Source organism: Phocoena phocoena, chromosome 18 (genome assembly GCF_963924675.1).
Source record: "Phocoena phocoena chromosome 18, mPhoPho1.1, whole genome shotgun sequence".
In the NCBI taxonomy this organism is placed as follows: Eukaryota; Metazoa; Chordata; class Mammalia; order Artiodactyla; family Phocoenidae; genus Phocoena; species Phocoena phocoena.
Window position 1 is genome coordinate 5,523,759 of NC_089236.1, and position 23,563 is coordinate 5,547,321.

At 38.5% G+C, this 23,563-nt stretch overlaps 1 protein-coding gene across 1 annotated transcript in view; it reads left to right on the forward strand.

Moving 5' to 3' along the window:
- Positions 1 to 2,967: 2,967 nt before the first annotated feature.
- The window catches only part of PAN3 (poly(A) specific ribonuclease subunit PAN3), a 115,346-nt gene continuing 94,750 nt past the window's right edge, over positions 2,968 to 23,563 (forward strand). Inside the window, exons 1-4 of the mRNA XM_065896119.1 lie at positions 2,968 to 3,397; positions 14,371 to 14,492; positions 15,285 to 15,351; positions 17,276 to 17,346. Coding sequence (XP_065752191.1) covers positions 2,968 to 3,397; positions 14,371 to 14,492; positions 15,285 to 15,351; positions 17,276 to 17,346 — 690 coding nt within the window. The remainder of the gene's footprint in view (positions 3,398 to 14,370; positions 14,493 to 15,284; positions 15,352 to 17,275; positions 17,347 to 23,563) is intronic.

Here is a 23,563-nt window from a genome sequence, read left to right on the forward strand (position 1 = left end):
TTGCAAATCCTAATCTGTCCCTTATCACACTGCCTGTGTCCACTGGTTTTGCAACAACACACTGCAGATCTGCTATTCTTCATCTAGGCAGTAGAAAACATTGTTTTCATTAAAAGTAGGTTAAGGACAGAGTTCAAAGCAGGACAGTAAAGACCATGCTGACATGCGTCAATTTATTAATACTCTTTGGATATTGTTCAAGGAGCTCCAAGGCCAGCTTTATCAACATTTTGATCGACTAATCAAAGAGTACTAAAGTCACCTAACTATAGTAGGATCTTAGCCTACGTTTCTCCATCTTGTTCACAGGGATTTAATAGAAAACTTTGTCAAATGTGGTACTGAAGGATGACTTACTTTATCTTTGGCATTTCTCTCATGATTCTGGTAACTCTTGAGGACGAAGGCGGTATCTTACACATTTCTCATAGCAGAGCCTAGCACAGAACTTGCTTGGTACATAATACACAGTAGATTCTCAATAAAGGTTTGCTGGAATGATATGCTTAATTTGTCGTGAACTTAATGAATCTGTTGTCTCACCACAGACACCACTTTCCTTTCCAAGTCATCCAGAGACACATACGCTTATTTTAGAAATGGTATGCGTAATGGGAAGAGCACATGTTTTGTGATTAGTAGGCCTGAGTTCAGGTCCTGGCTTTGCAAGGATAAGCTGGTAACTCTGTGTAACTCTAGGCCTTAAGTTTGTTCATCTATAAAATGGTGATAACCCACCTTCTTTACTTTCCTCATAGGGTTCTTATGAGAATCAAAAGGGACATCTGATCATGTTATTAGTTGACTTTTTAAAACCTTGTGATAACTTTCTATTGCCCCCAAGAAAAAATTTAATCCTTTAACATGCTTTTCAAGGATTTCGTGATATGGTCCTCCACTGTCACCATTCTAACAATCTAAGCTCTTTTTCACCTCAAGGCCTTTTGCACAAGCTGTCTGCTTTGCCTGGAAGGCTCTTTCCTGCACTCTTACATGCTGACTACTAGTAGCAGCAATACTACTAATAGTGATAGCTACAACCTACTGAATCCTTACTAAGCATGGGATACTTTATATGCATTATTAGTTTCTACTTTACCAAGTAGGTAGTATTCTTACCTGGCTTACAGACAAGGCACAGAGAAGTGAAACAACTTACCTAGAGTAACACAGCTCTTAAGTGTCGCCACTGGGTTACAAACTCAGATCTGTCTGAATTCAAAGCAGATGTTCTCAAGTCCTGCTATTAAGCTATCAGCTTTCTCCAGGAAGCCAACATCTTTAATATCCTCTAATAGCTAGTGTGACAAGGTTAGCACCTAAGACACTCATTTGTGATGGCCTGTGTACCATGTGTCTCCCCAAGGAGAGAATAAACAAGCCATCTGAACTCAGACAAGACTGCATTTTGTTTTCTTTTGGTTCCCCAGCTCTGAGCTCAGTTCCTGGTACACGTGATGGGCATTAATAAACATTGGTTGAGTAAATATACATGTGGAAATATTTTTAAACAGAAAGACACAATACAACGTTATTACTACTTCGAATTTAGCAAAGGAACGTCACCAGGCTTACCGGTTTGTGGTCTATGGAATCCACTTTCCCCCTTTCTGCAGTGTGGTACACTTGCTTCTATCCGTTCTTCTGTGACCTCTTCTGTTTGCCACAGTTCCTCAAATTCTGCCAACGAACACCCCCCCTTCCAATTGCCTTTTGAGAAGACCTTTCGCAGAGGAGAAAAACTAAAACGTTAAAGTTATTTTCCCTTCATAGCAACTCCTTAAAATTCCTTAAAACTTTTTTTTTTTTAAAATAAATACAGCGGAGCATAACATCAGCGATCGGTGAGGGAAAAAAACTCTTTTAAAAATGAATTTCGAGTCAAGACTAGGCCGATTGGAGAAAAGAAACCCAGCGCGATTTTAAGGGAAACCTTCTGGTGCTGCCTAGGCAGCGGTGTCCCCAGGTGGCATCTCATTGTTCATAATATTTTACTGAAGGCTTTCAGTAATATAAATAGAGAAAACAGGTGCTGCACTCAGCTGGGGGTTTGCCCAAATCAACCTTCTCAGATTCGATTTTTGGAATAAAAGGCCCAGGAGTTTTTAGGCAACCAGTCCCGTAGTTCTCATCACCCTCAGCGGGAAGGAAAAAGAAGAGGGAGGGGAAAAAGCGAGGGTGCGGAAGCGTGGCGAACAGACAGAGCTACTCTCCCAGCAGAGCAAGGGCTTGGGCTCCGGCCCCAGGTGTGGCCCCTCAAAATGACAATCACATTCTGTAAATTTCGTCAATTAAAAAATGACGCCTGGCTTTATAAACAAGAGGAATACGAAAAAGGGAGGGCATTCGCCTCGTGAGAACTTCCCGAGCCGGCTCGGCGTCGGGGAGCGCCGCCGCGGTCCGCCCGTCCAACCGCCACCGGCTCTCGGATGCCCAGGGGGCCCGACGCCAGGCCAGGCTAGCCCTCGCGCTCCCGCTACCCACAAGTCCCTGCGCCTCGAGGCGCAGGCGCACCGGCGACGGCCGTCTCAGGAAGAGGAAAATGGAATAAACAACTCGGAGGAACCAGAGCGCGAGAGAGCGAGTGGAGGCAGAATTTAAAAATAAACCGGCCCCTCCGCCCTCCCCGCCCGTTCGCCGCCGCCGCTCCCCCTCCCCGAGCCCGCGTCCTCGAAGTCCCCGTCCGGGCCCGCGCGCCCACCCCGTCGTCCCGCGCGGCCCCTTTAAGAAAAGAGAACGAGAGAGTGAGTGAGAGAGAATCCCAACTCTCCCCCTCCCCTCCCCTCCTTCCTACCCCCTCCTCCCTCCCCTCCCCCCTCTCCCCGGGCGGCTCCGGCTCCCGCAGCGGGACAGACCCACCCGCCCAGGCTTTTCTCCGGCACCGGCAGCGTCTTCTTTCCCTCCCCGGTCTATGGTGGCGGCGGCGGCTCCTCGGGCGGCAGCGGAAGACGAGGCTGCAGCGTTGCCATGAACAGTGGCGGCGGCCTCCCGCCCCCCTCGGCCGCCGCCTCCTCTTCCTCCTCTTCGCTGGCGGCGGCAGTGGCGGTGGTGGCCCCGCCTGGGGTCGGGGGTGTCCCCGGCGGGGCGGCGGCGGGAGTGAAGCTGAAGTACTGCCGCTACTACGCCAAGGATAAGACTTGCTTCTACGGGGAGGAGTGTCAGTTCCTGCATGAGGACCCAGCCGCCGGAGCTGCCCCGGGCCTCGGCCTCCATAGCAACAGCGTCCCCCTGGCTCTGGCGGGCGCGCCCGTGGCCGGCTTTCCGCCCGGAGCGGTCCCGGGCGGGGGAGCCGGGCCGCCCCCGGGGCCCAAAAAGCCGGACCTTGGGGGCCCGGTGGCAGGAGCCGCGGCCGGTGGAGGAGGCGGCAGCGGGGTCCTCGACGGACCGCGGCTGGCAAGTGAGTGTGGTCCGGGCTAAGAGGGCGGCGTCGGCCTCGGGACGGCGGCGGAGGGAAGGCCCGGGGCCGGACGAGGCTCTGCGACCGAGCCCGGCCCGCGGGTCCCCCCCTTCGCCTCCCTCGGCGCTCTGAGAGGCCTAGGCCAGGCCCGAGCCCTCCTTCCGTCTTCCTGCTTCCCCTCCCCACAGCCTTCGGCGAGCCCGGGAGCAAGGGGAGGCTGGCTTCCTGGGAACGTGGGTGGTGGACGGGGGTGGTGGAGTGGGGGCGGGGAGGAAGGGGGATGGGTTGTGGCGTGCGGTGTGCGGGAAAGGGGGTGTCGTTTCCGGGGGGTGTGGAAAGGGGCTGGGTTTGCGGGCACACGTGTTCTGCGTGCCCGTGTGGAGTGGAGTCGGCCGAGGGTTGAGGTCGCCGGGTGGGTGTGTGTGGGTCGGGGGCGGGATGGGAGGGCGGGCTCTGAGGCTTCGTGCAGTGGGTTGAACGAGCGGAAAAAGTTTGTGCAAGGCTTCTGGGAGAAAGGTTTTCCAGGCAGGAAATGCTTTCTAAGGATGAAGAGCGAACGGACAGCCGCGTTTATCGTGTGCTGAGGTTGAGTCGGGAGTTGCGAGTAGGGATTTCACAGGACTTGCATTTCAGCATGGTTTTCCTGAAAGCTGGCAGACGTTTGCAGGGTGTCACTAGGGATCTCGTCTTCTACTGCTTTGTACCAAGCGAACCCTTAGCGTGGAGCCTTGAAAGCGTGTCCTGTGCAGCGCACCTTTGTGTGCGACTGAGCATTTGGATGCGGATATCTTAGGACTCTTGCATTGTTTTTACTTTCTGTCATTATCTGTTGCCTTGCAACTTTTGAGCCGTTAATGAGTGGAGTTTGAAGTTCTAGTAAGTGTGAGTGTAATCTGTTTTACAGAATGTTGCCCTTAAGGAAAAAGTAGAGGTGCCAGATTTTCCTTTTTTGTTTTTGAGTTTGTTGAGCATTTCTAAACCAAATGGGAAAGTCCTACTTTCTTGGGAATTCTAAACTGATTTCAGATCTGAAAATCATTTGATAGGCTACTTAACTTGAATGTCAGAACATTGTTGTAGTATCCTTTTTTTTTTTTATTAAACTGTAAACGGACTATGTACTTGTCTTGATGCTTTAGCAGTTACTTGCTCTATGAGGACTATAAGTGTCTTCCCAGAGATACGTGTGTGTGTCAAAGATTGTTTCTTTTGCTGCAATAGGCTTTACTTTAGTGCAGATATATTTGGTGAGGGTGGTATGCTAAGAAGATTAATTTGTAACTTAAAATGTTTTGTCAAAATGGTTACTTGATTGGTGGAATTTTATCACTTTGGAGCAGCAGCTTTGCATTTTCAAGGTAAACTTGCTGTATGTCTTGAGTTACGGCTCAAATTAATTCGAATTATGTTTGATTAGTAAGCAATGAAACTGAACAGTATTTGTTACTTACAGGAAGAGACACTTTCAAAAATGCAGGTATTTGATTTAATATGTGATATTTCTAGGATCTTCCGATACACAGAGGTAGTAGATTTGGGACATGAAAGATAGGACAGGCTGTAAACAGGTGGAAACAGGAAGGTGGAGGGGAAACACTAGCAGTGACTCAAAGTTGGGGATCATTTCATATCTCAGGAACAGAAAGGAATTGGGATATAGGGTCTTGAGAGGACACAGTTAGTGCTAAGAAGGCATTTTAAAGTTAACATTTAGTCATTTAACAGTTATTTGATTAAGTAGCTGTATTATGTAGTTGGATTCTGTAGGGCTTGCTTTAACTTAACTGGGTGAAGCCTAAGGCTCTTCTTTTCTGCTGTAGGCTTCTTGGTAACTCAGTGGTACAGGTTGTGACTCCTTTTGGATGAGATAAAATTGCCTCTTATCAATGAGCGGCAAGTCAAGTTGTTCAGGAATCAGGGAAGAGGATTGTGTCGGTGATTTAATGGCTGCTTTGAATTTGTACACTTTATTGTTTAATTTTTAGTCTACTGTCTACATTTTACTGTGTTCTTATACTGTATCTTTTGAGACACTTGTTAATTAAGTGTATGAAGCAGTTAAACTGGACAACACACTCTAAGAGGTGTTGCTATAAGGAGAAATTTATATTTTGTTAGTTACTGACCTGATCATGTAGAGTCACTGACACAATTTTATTTTGCTTTTATTGTTTTCTTTGCTGTTCTTTAAATGTAAGAATGTAGAGTATTTCTTTAGCTGAGAGGTCAAACAGATCTGCTCTGATAAGCTGGGTCTGCCTGCAGAAATACTTTGGGCTCCTTGGGTATCTTCTCTGTGTGTGTGTGTGTGTGTGTGTGTGTGTGTGTGTTTTAAAAGTTTTTTTTAAATTGAGGTGTGCATACCTAGGGAAGAGTATACAAATCATAAGTTTTGGAATTTTCACAAGATGAACACATAGTGTATAACAGTACTCAGATCAAGAAATAGAACATAATCAGTACCTTCCAGAAGTTTTGCTCTTCTTGCCCTTTGCCAGTCACTCCCCTTTCCCAGAGGTAACTACTGGTTTCAGGCACTACCTTATAACATTGTAGATTTATTTTTCATGCTTTTTTGAGCTTTATAGGAATGGCATCAGGTAGTATGTACTCTTTTTGTGGGCTTATTTCTTTCAGCATATTTATAAGATCCATTCATGTTATATAGGAACAGCCTCTTAGTCCCATTCTTGTGTAGTGTTACATTGTATGAATATACCACATTTTATTTTCTCATTTTACTGTTAGTGGGCAATGGAATGTTGCCAATTTTTGTCTATTAAGAAGAGCACGGTTTTGAACACCCTTGAACATGTGTTTTGGTTCAAGTCTACGAATTTATGTTGAATTACGTGGGAGTGGAATTGCAGGCTTGTAATAGGGCATGCAGATGTTCAGCTTTAAGTAGATGACTTCAGTTTTCTTAAGGGATTGTACCACATTTACATTCCCTCTACAAGAGTAGGAGAGTTCCAGTTGCTTCACATTCTCCCCAACACTTGTTGTTCCATCTTATACTTTTAGGCATTTTGGTGGCAAATCTTATGTTTTTAATTTGCATGTGTGAGGATTGTAATTGAATTAGTTGACAACATTTAAAAAACAGAAGGTTTAACATTGAAATACAGATTTCTGGCTTCCTTTGAAGGGCGGCTCTTTTGTATATTGGAGTTAGGTCTTTGGTGGGGCAAGACTCTCCATTTTGCCTTATTACTGACTGGGTGACTTTTCTATGCCTGGCTCCTCTTGGCATTTGAGTTTTTGACCCTTGCTTTAGTACTTCACATTTGCAGAATTGTTTTGTTAGTGTTTCACATTCTGTTAAAACTTTAGAGGTACATGCAAGAAGAAAATTTTATCCTTATTTTGTAAGCATTGGAAAACTGAAGCAGAAAGGCTTTTTCTTCTCTGTATGGTGTTTCAATCTTGTGGTGGTTCAATCTTGTAAAGGAACTATACTTTCTTTTGTTGCTTACTTTTTATCTATACAGAGTAGTACATTTTCTCACTTCAAGCTCTTCTGTTGATGTGGCATTGTGGTAGTAAACATGTTCTGGCATTCAGGATTGTTTGGGAAATAACAGTTTATTTTTTTAAAAAAGCATTTACTTTAAGTTTTTGACATTTCTTATTTCTTTTGGACCTGGGATCTTTGAAGGCTTAAATGTGGTTTGATTTGAGTTCAACTGAATTATTGATTCTTGATATTTTAAAGATGTAATTCTAATATTTTCAACCAGCTAGACTTTTCATCTTCAAGGTGCTCAGTTTTTAGCAGCTAAACTGTTATACCAATATTTGTATTTCATGCACAGTACTTATAATTTGAAACCCAATAGATTTGTTTATTTTACCACAGTAGACTTATTTTTAGTTCTACTAATTTAGTTAGTAATGAAGCCTTTGTCATAAGGCACATCTAAGATGGGCCTGGCTCTCTTATCTACTAGCGTTGTGATCTTGGGCAAATTTTTAACCTTTAAGCCTCAGTTTTTCTCATTTAAAAAAATGTAGGTAGTAATAATACCTACTTAAGAGTTGTGATAGGGTCGCACGTGACACTGTCAGTGCATTGCTTGGCGCATAGTGAGGTTTCAGGCTTAGTTGCTGCTGTTATTGAATATTACTAGTAGGAAGTCTACAATTAGCCTGTACATTTCCTTACCTCCCAGTTTTTGAGAGTATATTTTCAAGACCAGTAAAATAGCTACAGATTATTGAACTGCGGTTGTCTGTCCAAATGAAAGAAAGCAGGGGATAACTTGAAGTTCATATACAGACTTTGGAGTGTATGATAACGTGTATGGTGAAACTGTTTTTGTTTAAGCCAGGATTATACTTTTCATCCCACAAACCCGAATCAGCTAACGGAAAAGTGAGTACTGGGAATTTGCCATTAGGATAGCTGGTATAGATTTAAACATTTTTATTTGACAATACACAAAGTAGACAACAAAGACTACCATTCAGTTCACTCCTTTAATATTGTGCTTGCGAAGTGGCAGGTTTTGATCTGGGTGATAGGAATACAACATTGAATGAAACAAAAGTCTGCCCTAATGTAGGCTACATTCTAGTGGGGAGTACAGACACGTGTATAAGATAAAGTCAGATCTTGAGAAGTTTTATGAGGAGGGCTTAGAGCTTTATGAGGAGTACTCAACAAGGGTTGTCCTAAAGTTAAGTCTAGCTAAGAGTCAGTTAACAAGTAAAAGACCGCTTTGCATGGAAGTGCATTTGAAATGACTCTAAAGAAGATATGTGATTGCCAAAACAAAACAATATCTTCCTATTTTTGCCCTTTTATAGGATTTTTCTGTTTTTAAATTAACTTTCTATTTTGAGATAATTGTAGAGTCACATGCAGTTGTAAGAAATAATACAGAAAGAGCTTTTTGTCCCGTCACTGTTTCCCCCAGTGGTAATACCTTTCATAGCTGTAGTACAGTGTCACAACCACATTGATTGATACAATCCACTTACCTTATTCAGATTTTCTGAGTCTTATTTGTACTTGTGTGTGCACACGTGTGTATATTTAGTTCTGTGGAGTGTTATCGTGTGTATGTTTTGTGCCTGCCAACACAGTCAAGACATAGAACAGCTCTGTCACCCTCAAGTGGCCCTTTTGTAACTCTCCCTACCAATCCCTGGCAACCACTAATTTGCTCTCCATTTCTGTAATTTTGTCATTTCAAGAATGTTCTATAGGGCGGGGTGGGGGTGGGATGAACTGGGAGATTGGGATTGACATGTATACACTGATGTGTATAAAATGGATGACTAATAAGGACCTGCTGTATAAAAAGTAAATAAAATTAAAAAAAAAAAAAAGACTCTATAGGGAATTCCCTGGTGGTCTGGTGGTTAGGACTCTGTGCTTCACTGCCGTGGCCTGAGTTCAGTCCCTGGTCCCGGAACTAAGATTCCCTCAAGCTGTGGCATGGCCCCCCCCCCCCAAAAAAAAGAATGTTCTATAAATGGAATTATATAGCATGTGATCTTCTGGGATTAGGCTTTTTTTTTTTTTTTTTTTGACTCAGAATAATTCCCTCAAGATTCAGCCAAGTTGTGTATATTGAGAGTTTTTCTTGCTGAATTTTTCTCTTTTCTTTTTAACTTGGCAGATTTATATCTATCTTTATTTTGGAGTGGCTTTCATTTGTCTGTTTGTTTGCTTTTCTATAGGCATATGTGCTTTTGTGTACAAAGGTATGAACATTTACAGCACCTAGAAATAGTTTTTAAATCTATTTTAAGGTTGAATTTAATTTAGTTTTTAAGTTAATAAAAGCCATAAACTTTTCTGTAAAAATTTTCATTGGAACAGCAGTGTATAAAGTCAAAGTAAGCCAATCTCATCTTATTGCCCAGGGTTAATCATCATGAATAGTCTTGTGTATGTGACCTTGATTACTGCTAAGGGGCCTGTCTCCAAATACACTCACATTGGGGGTTAGGGCTTCAATATGTGAATTTTGGGGGGGAAACAGGTCAGGTCCGTAACATGGGCACGCATACACACACTCCAGTTTTAGAGCAGTATTTCTTACATTTGTTTTTCCATATTAACTTTATATTCTGTTTATAAGGTAGTTTATGAGCTGAAACTATACAAAGGAATGTGATAAAATATTTGTTTTATGTACTGTTATCATATAATTGTTAACAAATCAATACATAAAATATTTGTGTCTCCTTTCAGTATATAGGAATTATTTCTGGACTGGGGGTCCTGAGATTTTGATTTTAATACTCTCTTACAAAGTAACTTTGATCTTAGGCTAGCAGCTTAGTCCATGTGGAAATATATTTCCTTATCTGTAAATAGGAGAAAGGGGTATGGAGTACATGATGTCTAAAATTTCTTCAGCTCTAAAATGTTTCTGTGTTTTTCTAAATGTTTATGTTCTAGAAAACGAATTATTTTATGTTCAATCTTTAGAATTCATCTTGTTCCCTTCCCAACAGCTTTTAAAATCACTGACCTGAGAGCAGCTTAACTTCAGTTTAGGGGAGGACATGCTCATTTATCTTGGCTGAGTTAATTGGCATGGGGGTAATAGTCCTCTTCCGATAAAACCTCTTCCTTTTTTGATGTCTTTATTGGTATCTTGCTTTTTCTTTAAAAAACTAAAGATGTTGTACCCATTTTTCTAAAACTAGTTTTTAATTATATTTTTACTATTAAAAGTTCCAGCTTTAGAAAACTGGGAACAGTATCTTGCTTTTGGAATTAAAAACGTACTGCATGCACAGGTTAAAAACTTAAATAGCACAAAAGGGTACACAGTGAAAAATAGTCTCCCTTCTTCCTTAATTCCCTGATCCCTCTCCAAAAGACAGTCACTCTTTCCAAGTTATTATGTATCTATTCAGAAATATTCTTTGTCTGTACTATGACTCATGTTTATATTAACCTATCTGTAGCACATACCGACACACATATACACGTGTGCACACACGGAAGCCTAATGTACTTTGAATTTTTTCAGCAAACTGCATATCTTCTAGTTTCTTCCACATCCACACATAAAAATACACCTTACTCTTTTTAGTGGCTGTTTAGATTGTTTACAGTCTTTTACTATTACAAATGATGGCCCTAAGCTGTTATATCTTAATGTATTATGTATACTAATACATAAATTAACACAAAATGTACACATATGTTAAGGAGCGTACAGTAATCTGGTTTAAACTTGTTACATTAAAAAAAAAAACTATGTAGAGGCAAGTACAGTATGATCTCACTTACATATGGAATCTTAAAAAAACCCCAAACTTGGGGCTTCCCTGGTGGCGCAGTGGTTAAGAATCTGCCTGCCAATGCAGGGGACACGGGTTAGAGCCCTGGTCCAGGAAGATCCCACATGCCATGGAGCAACTAAGCAGCTAAGTTGTGAGCCACAACTACTGAGCCTGCACTCTAGAGCCTGTGAGCCACAACCACTGAGCCCATGTGCCACAACTACTGAAGCCCACGCGCGTAGAGCCTGTGCTCCGCAACAAGAGAAGCCACTGCAATGAGAAGCCCGCGCACCGCAACAAAGAGTAGCCCCCGCTCGCCACAACTAGAGAAAGCCCATGCGCAGCAACAAAGACCCAACGCAGCCAAAAATAAAAAAATAAATAAAAACAAAAACCCCAAACTCACAGATACAGTGGAGAACGGATTGGTGGTTGCCAGATGCAGGGGTCCAGGGGCATAAGTGAAGATAGTCAAGAGGTACAAACTTCCAGGCCTTTTATTCTCATAAAACACTGGAAAGTAGGTGTTGTCGTTTCTATTTTACAGAGGAGGAAAAAAAAAGACTTAGGTTAAATATGCTGTCAAAGATCAGTAGTTGGCAACTGGCTGAAACAGACCTTATGGGCAGTTGTATTTGCTAAAAGTTTGTGCTCATTCCGCAGTGCAGTACAGAAAAGGATGGTGTGAGTGTCTGCTGAGTGGTCGAGGAGCCCCTGTTTCTTGGGCCTGCATCCACACTGTGCTGTCAATCTAGTGTCTTTGAGTCTCATTGCCTCATCAGAAAAATGGAGGCAATAATATCATTTGCATGGGGTGTTTTATAGAAGTTGGTTGTGAAAATCTATTGTATCTTTTATCAAGTTTTAAAAATACCTACTTTAAAAAAGGGCTTAACTGTAAATAAGTGTTTATGTAAATGTGCTAGTAGAATAGGGCATACCAGAAAAATATCAGGAGTAGTCCCAAATCTCAGTTTACAGATAATTTAGATGGGTAGATAGTTCAGAAACAGGTAAGAATTTAAATGTTTAAGTAGTTGAAGACAGCAATAAGAGATCAAAGGAAAAAAATTTTGTCACATGAATGATATAAACAGTATCTTAAGAGATAGAGTTGTGTGTTAAACACAACTTGGAATAATTGGGGTATACGTTCTAGAGATAAGAGAAGAGGAAAATAACATTTATGATTACCTATGAGACAGGGTGCTAGGCATTCTGCATAGGTTACTTCACTTGAGTCCCTTTCACAACCCTGTGAGTGAGCTGGGATTGCCTTCTCTTGCAGATGAAGAAATGAAATTTAGAGGGTTTTGCTCAAGGTCATTCAGCTAGTGAATGGCAAGAGTTGGATTAGAACTGAATGACTAACTTCAAGTGTTTTGGTTTTTTTCCATTATACCTGTGTCTTGTAGAACATAGAGTTGGGGGGTGTGTGTGTGTGTGTGTGTGTGTGTTAGAACTGATGAAGTGTGGACCTTCAAAATATAGTGAGTTTATCATTTTGACTGGAGGAGAGAATTCAATAATGTTAGGATTATTGTAAGACCTTTTTATAGTAGGTGTATACTTTGACATTATAATCTTTGATCTTTTGGAAATATCTGTGTAAGGTACTCAGTTTTCTCCCTGCTGGATACACAGTTGTCTTAAGTCCATTTATTGAGTAATCCCATTTTTCTCCACCGATTTTAAAAAGGAGCTTTGTCGAAATATAATTTACATGCTATAAAATTCACCCATTGTAAATGTACAATTCAATTACTTTTAGTAAATTTATAGAGCTGTGCAACCATCAGGATTTTTACAAGAACTTTTAAGATACTGTTTCATTGTTTTTCATAACTTTTTGTGGAAGTTTGCAGGGTAGATGGTATGAGGCTCATTTTACAAGTCATGGTATCATCTCTACTTTATAACCATTTTGCCTAAGACATTGTGGCTAGTAAGTGGCAGAATTGAGTCTCAAACCCAGCACTTTCAGGAAATACTAGAATGATAGGTTGAGAACAGATTGTTGAGGGCTTTTTAATGTCAGACTAGGAAGTTTGGATTTCATCCCTTGGGATGAGCACTGCCAGCATCTTGTCTCTGATGTCCTAGTTGGCAGAGGAGAACCACTTAGTAGTTTCAGCTGGGCTTTTTTTTTTATTTAAAAAAGCATGGTCTATGGAACTCCAGTCCCTCAGGCTGCTCCCAAACTTAACTACTAATAGCCTGTTGTTGACTGGGAAGCCCTATCCAATAACATAAACAGTCGATTAACATATTTTCTATGTTATATGTATTATATACTGTAGTCTTACAATAAAGTAAGCTAGAGAAAAGGAAAGGCTATTAAGATCATAAGGAAGAGAAAATACATTTTCAGTTCTGTACTGTATTGATCGATATAAATTTACATTGTATGCTTACAAGGTGAACCACTTTCTGTCTGTACCTACATCACTGTTGCCTTATATGATACAAAGTGTCATATGTTTTACTAACACTAGACATCAAAAATGAAAAGATAATGTGAAAAGAAATTCGTATTTATTTACAGGTGTCCTGCACTGATAATGAAGAAGCAGCAGTATGATTGCTTTATGGTAGCTTAGTGTAAGTGACATGGTTGCTTCACAATAGCCTGGCCTATACGCTAATAAATGAATCATTATAAAATTTTCATAGTCATATTCATTATACAGTATTGGAAGTGTTACACTTAAAGAAAAACACTTAACCTGTGATGATAGGTTATGTCACCTGTAATAGTTTCTCCAGTTCAGAGAGAGAGAGGCATACTGTACGGTAATGTAATTCTTTGAAAGCAAAGTTATAAAACAGTAAGAAAACTAACACATTAATTTTATATTAAATGTCACTCACCTTATGCCTATGTAAGGATAGAGTGGTATCCACATTTACATATATTTTATGCATTCATGACGTACGATTTCTTCATTTTTTTTGATATTTATAGGCTACGAGGTCCATCTTTGAGTTTTTCAGATTGTCACAAATCTCCAAAAATTTTTCCAATATATTTATTGAGAAAAAGTCTGTGTATAATTGGACCCATGCAGTTCAAACCTGTGTTGTTCAAGGATGAACTGTACTTACCAGGAAATAGCATCTAAAACATTGTCCATCACTTTGTTGCTATATGATGGGTTGTGTTAGTAGTTACAATGATTCTGTATTATTCTGCCGTAAAATCGACAGAAAGCTTGTCTGTATCCCTCGGCTCTATCCCATTGCTCCCACGGTAGAATTGGCTTACTGAATTATGAGTTAATATGAGACTGCTGGTCTGTTTCTTAAGATGTGTTATGAGAAACAGTCCTGAGAAACTTGTCTCTGTTTAGCATATGAAGATTCACAGGAGAAATTGCAGTGGTTTATATTCTCCTGTCCTCTTGCAAAGTTAAAGAAAAAAACTTGAGAAAAGTAGAAATGCAAGTGTGCTTTGTTTCTTCATGTTGTGCTTGGTGGCTCTCAGGTAACTAATATAAAATAAATAGCTATCTCTGGAAAAAAAAATTTCAACTTGAGCATTGTTTAACAAGTTTCTAGAGTTGAGACAGTTTTATTTGGTTCTGCCTTTTCTTATGAACAGGTAAATAAAAACAAGTGTGACAGAGATTTGAGGCTTTAAAACTTATTTGGGAACAGAGAAACTACATCAGTGTTTTGTGCTTTAAAATAATTTAAATACTTGAATTTTCCTTCTCTTTCAGTTCCTGGAATAGATGGAGGTGCTTTAACTGATACCAGCCTCACAGATTCATATTTCAGCACCAGCTTTATTGGAGTTAATGGATTTGGAAGCCCTGTAGAAACAAAGTATCCCTTGATGCAGGTATTGTTGGTATGGATTTATATGGCACTAAACACTGAAGTTTATTCCGGGGATGGAGACATCTGGAGTTTTCATTTGTTTTCACTTTTGTTGAGTGGGAGGTGGGATTTTAGGAGGTGATGATGTAGGTGGGATATAGGTGAGCCGTCTCTTGTAGGTTTGGAGTCAGGGTGAGCTTTCAAGGGTGGAGTTGGAGAATGTAGAGGATGGATAGAAAGAGACTGGTTTTACTCCTCTGTGTGTTTTGTTGAGTGTGGAATGAGGGCCTATGAGGATCGTGAGACCATAGAGGCTGTGGAGTGTGTTAAGAAAGCGCGGGGACGTATTTAGAGAACAGAGAAGAACCTAATTTTAGAGAATCTGTGAGGTGTATGAAGGATAATATGCGTTGGGAGAGAATAGTAGAGAGTGTTTATTGACTTACAGTCATTCACATCCTCTTGGATGGATACTGGAGTTTATATTTTATGGATAAGGAAACTTAGTAGTTATGTGTCTTGCTCAGGCTAAAAAGTTATGGAAGTGCAATTCAAAATAGTTCTGTGACTTTGGTTTTAAATACCTGGCTATTGAGTAAACTTTTCATTTGATGTGTTGTAGAGAGTATTTCGAAGTTTCTGCATAGATGATTGTAATCCAAGCAGCAGCATTTATAGGAGGATTAGAGTGTCACTGATGTGAACGATGGATTGGAGGGGAAGACGCAAAGAGGGTCAGTCTTAACTTAATCGGTTGAATATTCTTAATTCTGTATTCCTCAAAGATATTATGTATATATATTTTATGTTTCAGAGAATGACTAATAGTAGCAGCTCCCCAAGCCTTCTAAATGACAGTGCCAAGCCATATGCAGGCCATGGTAAGACTTGGTCCCTTTTTCTCTTACAGATATATGTATTTCTGACTCTAAAAACAATATGTCCATTGTAAAAATTTTGAAAATTACAGATAGATGTAAGGAAGAATATGATCTGTTATCTTCACACTCAGAGACAACTAGTATTAAGGTTTGGATATATGTATATACATACATATACACATAATACATAATACTTTATATACATAATAATACCTGAGATTGCATTAAATATACTTTTAAATTATAACATGAGTGTTTCTAGGTCATTATAAATTGAATCCTGTTGTTTATTTTCATAATTTACTTACTTTTGTTTTTTTAAAGTCCAGTATTGGACTTATGTGTATGAATCTGTTCATATTTTGAGTTATTTCTTTTGGAAACATTCTTAGACATGGAATTACTGTTTCAAAGATTATGGACATTTTTAAGCCTTTTGATACAGAATTTCCTTTTCATATCCTAATTTAAAAATAAATGTTTCTTTTGTATCTTTCTGCATCCTATTTTTAAAAATAAATGTTCAGGAATGGTTTTTTAAAAAATATGTAACAATATTAATATTCTATATTGGTAAAATGTAAACAGTTATTTATAACGATGAGAATAAGAATTTGCATGTTGATTATTTCTGAGATAGACATTTTTATGTGTGTGTATCGAATCTCTCTCATTACTTAGAAATTTCTTCTTTTGCTGTAGGAAAAAATAGCAACATTTTAATATTGAATAAAATTATTAGAAACTAATAATAGCATTATAATATTTTTGGCATTCCCATAGAGTTTATATGCTGACTTTTAAATGCTATCAAAGGTAGCGTAAAGGATGAATAATACCTATTTTTATAGTCTTGAATGTATAAATTACATAAAAATCTTGTATCTTATTATTTTATTAACTTCTTTCTCTTTGCATTATTAGTTATATTAAATTAATGTTAATTCTAATGAAGGACTAGACTGTGAAAATCCATACAGAAGAAACCAGAGAAATTAAGCAGCAACTTATATGTACTGCATTATGAAGAGATTTAAGGTTCCTTTAAATGACAACATTTACTCTGTTTTCTTTAGGATTTTACAGATAATTTAATGAGAAACATAGGACTAACTAAAGCTCAGAAATGAAGACAAAAATATTTCAATGTATACCATGCATTCCTTTTCAGAAACTCTTCTGATTTGTTAAGTGAGAAACAATTTAGAGATGTACTTTTGTTTGTAACTTCTGGCCGCAGAGTAATAGAGCTTTGAACCTATAAAACCTTTGGATTTCATGTTTGTGTTTTGAAACATTTAATATTTTCATCTTTAAAAACTTAATTTACCTTATCTTTTTAGTAAGAATATCAAGTATGTGGTGATAAACTTAAAAGTATGGAATATTCTGTAGGGTAGATGGTTTTAAGGTCTTGCCTAAGTGTTAACATCCAAGTCCTATCGCTCAGAGTATGTTTGACTACTCTCCCTGCCACCCCTACTCCTTTTTTTTTTTTTTTTTTTTTTTTTTTCCTACTCCTTTTTATTTTTCTTATGGTTTGGTCTCAAGAACACAAACTACAGGAAGACTTCCTTCATAAACACATTCCTAATACCATGGTTAACACATGGTTAACACATGGTTAAGATCACCTTTTTTTTCTATTTTATTTTTCTTTTGGTTCTCAGCAAATAGATGCATTCTAATTCGTATAGCTTCTGAATAGATGTGTACTGACTATTGGCTGAATGAAGTAGTCTCCAGTTTGTGTTTCATTCAATTACAAAATATTTGAACACCCACTGTGTGAGGCATTGAGTTTATTGTAGTGGTATATGATTTTTTTTTTTTTACTACTTTATAAGCATTCAAGTTAAACATTTATTAGATTTATAGGTTTCCTGAGTTGTCTGTGTGGAAACTTATGTAACTTACCTTCCAGATCCTCTAACTTCACCTGCTTCATCCTTGTTTAATGACTTTGGTGCCCTCAACATCTCTCAGAGAAGAAAGGTAGGTGAGATGGAAACTTACGTGAAACTAAATGGAACATAGGGGTGATACTGGGATGTTACCTACCTAATGGTCAGTGTTGTCTTAAGTGGGGGAGGACTGTAATGTTTTTCTTGCTTTTTGTTAACCATTTTCCTTGGTGTATATCTCTTATATGCAGAATTTTATTTGATCTCTGTGCATGAAATAGAGACATTTTATGTGAAGGGATGAAATCTTCTTACTTTTGCTCATTTTCTTTATCTTAATGCATTCTTTTTATGATAACAGCAACTACAACATTAAATTAGATGTTATGTGACCCATTGTAGGTATATTAATCATCTTTTAACTTTATTTTCTGACTGCTTTGTCTAAATACCAAAGATTTCTCCCCTAACTTAAACTCCTCATTACAAGGCAAACTTAAAATCTTCAGCTTTTCATAATTGGCCCAACTGTTTGAAAACAGTTTAAAATCTCTTTATATTAGAAATTTAATTTAGTTTTATTTGGAATTGAGGTTGATAGACCGTGAATCGATTTTGAAGTACCTTGTAGTAGTTTATTATAGTTTGATGCCTTTGAGTCTTACTGAGAATCACTACGTTAATAGTAATCTAGAGACGGTGCTAATTTTGGTTAGGATCAGTAGCAGCTAAAGATGTTTAGGAGGTTGTAAATCTTGGCGGAAATTACTATAAAGTTATAACTAATTCAGTTTCCTAATAGGAGAAAGATCAAAAAGAAAATATTAATTTTAGAAAACTGATGTAAGCTTAAGGTGCTTTAAGGAAGTCTCTGATCAGAAGGTAGTATAAAACGAATTTCAAGAATACTAAGGGGGCTTCCCTGGTGGCGCAGTGGTTGAGAGTCCGCCTGCCGATGCAGGGGACACGGGTTCGCGCCCCGGTGTGGGAGGATCCCACATGCCGCGGAGCGGCTGGGCCCGTGAGCCATGGCCGCTGAGCCTGCGCGTCCGGAGCCTGTGCTCCGCAACGGGAGAGGCCACGACAGTGAGAGGCCCGCGTACCGCAAAAAGCAAACAAACAAACAAACAAACAAACAAAAAAAGAATACTAGGTAGATGTTCTCTAGACAAGAAAATAAAACTGTGGGGTCAGGTATGAATTATATCAATACCTCATGTACCTAGTATTATCTCCTTTTAGAAAATAGATGAGAACAAGGAGGTAATTAATTACAAAATGCTTTTAAGCAGCTAAGATTGGTAGACTAAAAGGTATGGGTTTGGTTTTATAGACTTCCTTACAGGCTCTCACCAAGAACACATTTACTTTTGCTTTACATACTAGTCTCAGAAATGAGAATATGTATTTTCTAAATCCCTGTGGTAGAAGTGGAATAGAGTTGGACACAAGCAGTGAGAGGTGAGTGAGAAGTGACAGTAGACAAAACCTTCAATATGGAAGGAAGCAGTGAAGTGCTGGAAAGCAGGTACGACCTAGAAGTCAGGTTATTTGGAGCTGTTTAGTGTAGGGGAAAACAAAAAGCCCTTAAGTAGTCTTACGGGTCCCCCAGTAGCTTTTTCACATTTTTAAAAATAATAATCTGTTGACTGTGATAAGTAGCATTTCTGATGTATGAGTAGAAAGTAAGACTAGAATGGCAAATAAATACTTATGAGGGTTTGGTGGATTGCACCTTAAAGTTGAAATATGTGATTTAGAGCTGTTGACATTAATTTTTTTGTTGTTGTTGACATTAATTTTTGACAAAATAGTAAAGAGCCCTGGAGATTTGAAAAAGGAGATTATAATACCCATCCTTCTAAAATTTATTTTAGTAAAGGAAAATAATAGAAGGAAATATTACTATAAATGTGACATCTGTATTTGGAGAGAGATTAGAATGTATCCAAATGGAAGCAGATTAGTGACGTGAGCACTGTGCTGCAGTTTTTGAGGTCCTGGATCTCTAGCTTTGTGACCTTGGGACAACCTTCTAGGCTGTAATCTTCACATCTGTGAAATGATGAGCATGGCCTGGATAATTGCTGTGGTGTCTTTCATCTCTAAAACTCAATGTTTGGCTAAACTGAAAGGACCTACGTGTCAGCCTCTACTTAGAAACTCAGTATTCATATAGTATATCTTTGAAGGACCATATTTTCTTGCCATTTATATTTAAAATAATATGTAGGGACATAGAGATTTTTTTCCAGTAGTGGGCTCCATGATTAGGAATCTTTGTGGGTACAGGTTGCATATATTTTTAAATTGTTTAATGGTTGAGTTGAGAAGGTTTAAAATTCCTTTGTATTAGAAATACTCTTGGTAAAAAAAAACAACTCTTGGTATGGGAGTATTGCATGCTGTGAATTGAAGGCATATGGAGACTTTGTCTATTCTTTTTTTTTTTAATTTAATTTAATTTTTTTATACAGCAGGTCCTTATTAGTCATCAGTTTTATACACATCAGTGTATACATGTCAATCCCAATCTCCCAGTTCATCCCCCCCACCCTCCGTCTATTATTCTTTTGTTTTAGTAATTTATAACGTCTGTTTAATGATGTAATTTTAGTGGAAGTACCTCAAATTTATGTAAATATTCAGTCATAATTCCAGTTGATCTAAGCAGGCTATCATGATAACTCAGTGACATTTTATTTCAGAATGAGATTGGAAAACAGGTAGTTAGGCCATACTTACTATTTCATGGCTAGTTAGATAAATTATTTTCTGAAAATCTCAGTTGGGCCAACCCCTGAGCTGCAAATGCTGCTTTTTGCCTGTGGGGTATGTGAATTACTTGGGTCTGATGAGTTGGATATTTTAACTGTGGGCAGTCTTACTCTGGGCTGTGTGAAAAACTTAAAAAGAATGGGCTGATGTTTTTCTTGCTTTCCTCAAATCTAATTCAAGAGACAGTGCATGACTCTACTAGAGAACATTTACACAGCGGTGTATTAATCGGCGTGGATTTAAATGTGGGATGATTGCCTAGTGGCAGAGAATTCTCTAGATCCAGAAGAGTTTATGGAGAAGTTTTGAGTTGTGGTTTTTGAGGGTGAGGAATATGGGGAAGCAAACATATTAAGCAGAAGGAATTGTTTGATTACAAGTAGAGAGTTAGGATCTTCAGTAAATTTAAAAATTCTCTTCTATCACAGATAAGCTAAGAAACTATGGCAGAGGGCCTTGTATATGTAAGGACTTGTTGAAGTAAAATGTGTGATGTGAAAACAGTATAGAAGAAGGTTCCTAGCCATTTGTCTGGGTTGGTTTATTGTTGTCAAACGTGGAAAATTTCCTGAAGAGCTGTATGCTGAGAATATATATGCCTTAGGGCACTGATGCTCATAGGGTGGCGAGTGACTGGAGCTAGACGGTGAGTTGTTTCCTGTCTGTAGGGAGATAAGTTAAAACGTTAAAAGTAAATGTTTAGAAACTTCTATAACAATCTGATAATACCACAACATCCAAATGTGTCATCATTTTTCTAGTAATTCATTTTTGTTTTATGAACATATAGGACTATGATGCATAGGAAATTTTTTAAAAATGTGATCTTTTACAGTTGATATTTGAGAAGCACTGAGTTTTAAAATTTTCTACGTTAGAAATACATAAATATAGATAGGAAAAGTAACCTTTTATTTGTTACTTTTATTTATAAAAGTAACATTTATTTGAAAATGTGTACAATTACTGTTGGCCAAGGGTGGTGGTGGAAGGAGTTGAATTATGGCTGTATACTCAGTGGGAGAGTAAGCCCCCCAAAACACTGGAGATGGAGTTCTGTTGAAAATGGGAGTGAATATATTAGACATTAATGCATAAGGAAACCTTAACAACAGGGTAGATAAAGCCGAGAACTGGTATGACAGAAAAAGACCTGAGAGTCACTGGGAATCACAAATGTGGTCTGGACAGCAGTAAAATTTTCGGTCAGAACTCCTCTGGGAACAAAGTACCTTTATAACAAAGTTAGATGTAGAGATACAGATATTCATAAATAACATGATGATATCTTGCTAACTGTTCTCGCTAAGCTGTGCAGCCACAGATGATTGAGACAAATGTTCCTTCAAAATTTGTGTCTGGCAATCTTGGCTTTTTCCCTTTTTATATATTTCTTGGTCCTTCTTTGCCCTCTTTTTTAGTTGTCTAGTCATTTTCCTATTTAGCTTTCTCCCCTCCCCACATTAAGGCGAAAACACTCTGGTGCTCATCATTTACATCTCTTAGTTTAATTGTACTTTAGTGTGATGTTTCAGTCAATATGCAGCTTTACCTGGGCATTTGCATTTTATTTCTGATAATGGGATGACAGATTTTCACATCTTTTAGGTTTTAATAACAAGTTAAATTCTTTGGGTTTAGAGGACAAAAGACTTGTGAAGTATCATGTTTATTTCTTCTGTTCTTGATTTTAAAGCTCTTTGTCAGGATGAGGGAAGTGGGATCGAAAGAGGCTGGCTTATCTCCTGATGGCTTATCTGTGAGGAAGTATAGCTGGTGGAGGCCTAGTTTGGGATGATTCTGCTTGATCTCAGTTTGGAACCTCCTCCCCACTGTTCTCAAATCTTAAGAGCATCCTTTCCTTTTTGTATCATCTGTGTTACAAAACTTACTGATCTATATATATAGTATGATTTCTGATTAATTTGACATGTAAGAATTTTTGTGTACATTTCTGTTCTAATGTCTTCAAAAGATGACTTTTACATTATTTACTTTTACATAGGGAACCAAATAGGAATAACAAACTAGTGAGTATTATGGTAGAGTTCTTTTATGGAGAAAGCTAAAGTAAATTTGGAGAAATTAATAGGATTATGGCATAGATAATCTGGGATGTAAATCTTTCCGCAATCCTTCTGATGGCTAGGCTCATTTTAAAACATGGAACCAAATATTGATTGAACGTGGAACCAAATATTGATCTCGGGGAAAAAATAAAAGGTGAGGAGAAAAGGGGGAAGATATTGAAAAATAAATCGTAATGGGAATCACAACCTAAAACTTCACCTATAAAACTATTTTTAAGCATTTTATATATGTTCTCAAATACTGTTTTACTTAGTATTTAGATTTCCAAGTCAGCCACATCCATATCTTTTCCCCATGCGTACTGTGCAGGAATGTTTTTATGGAAAATTGTATTTAGAGTTCCAAATTAATACACTCAGAGCTATTCTTCTTTTACTGGAGTTGACTGAACCTCCATTCACCTCTGCTTGCCATGCTGTGGGAACGTGCACAGACTTTGGATTTAGAGATATGTATGGTAGAATTGTTGGAGTCCAAGTTCCTGTAGGCAGGGGAGCATCATGGTTCCTGTTTATAGCTTGCTTAGAGCTCGTGGTGAGTTTTTATCTCTCTCCAAGAGCAAAGAGTTGGGAATAGTAATAACCCAGTAGCACTGAATAATGGTCAAGGTTTTAGGGTTTGAATCCCTGTTTCTTCATTGATTGTCTTTGTGTCTTTAAGCTTAGTTAAACCTTTCTGTTTCTTCATTTGCAAAATGAGAATAATAATACCTTAGTACCTGGCATGTAGAGGTGTTATGAGGACTAAATGAGAAATGCCCAATAAACGGAAGCTATTATTGGTATTACATGGTGCTAGCCAAACCTTTCTAGTCTTGTTTGGGAACTGTTAACTATTATTAAATAAATAAATTGTTGCTACTCACTCTGGATCAGGCTGTATTAGAGTTGTCCATTGGAAAAGCCGTTCTCCTGTAGTTGCTTTGAGAATGTCCATCTTTTCTTTGAGGTGTTCAGGCCCCTCCTCCCCACATAGCTGTTAGCTTCTCAAACACATCCTTCAAATTTGGTGAAAATACATCTGGGATTTTCTCACTATGCAGTGGCAGACTTGATTTTATTTATGTTGACAATGATCTTCTGTATCCGTTTCAGGTAATATGGTAATACTTTTATAAAATTAAATGTTTTATAATTTCATTTTATCATTTAGTCACCTCAACAATTCTTTGAGAGAGATTATTTTTTTCCATTATACAGATTGGGAAATGGAAGTTAGATCAAGTAATTTACTTGGAATAAGATAGATAATATTATGTTTCAGAGAAAAAAATTTTTCTAGGACAGTATAGAAGGGTAAGATCTTCTATAAGGTAAAAATTTTTTCCCATTTATATGATTATCTCAGTGTAAGTTTTTGTAAACAGTATAAATTTCTAGGGCAAAATATACAATTAAGCTTTTGATAATTGATAGCTAACTTTTCAGAAATGTTGCACA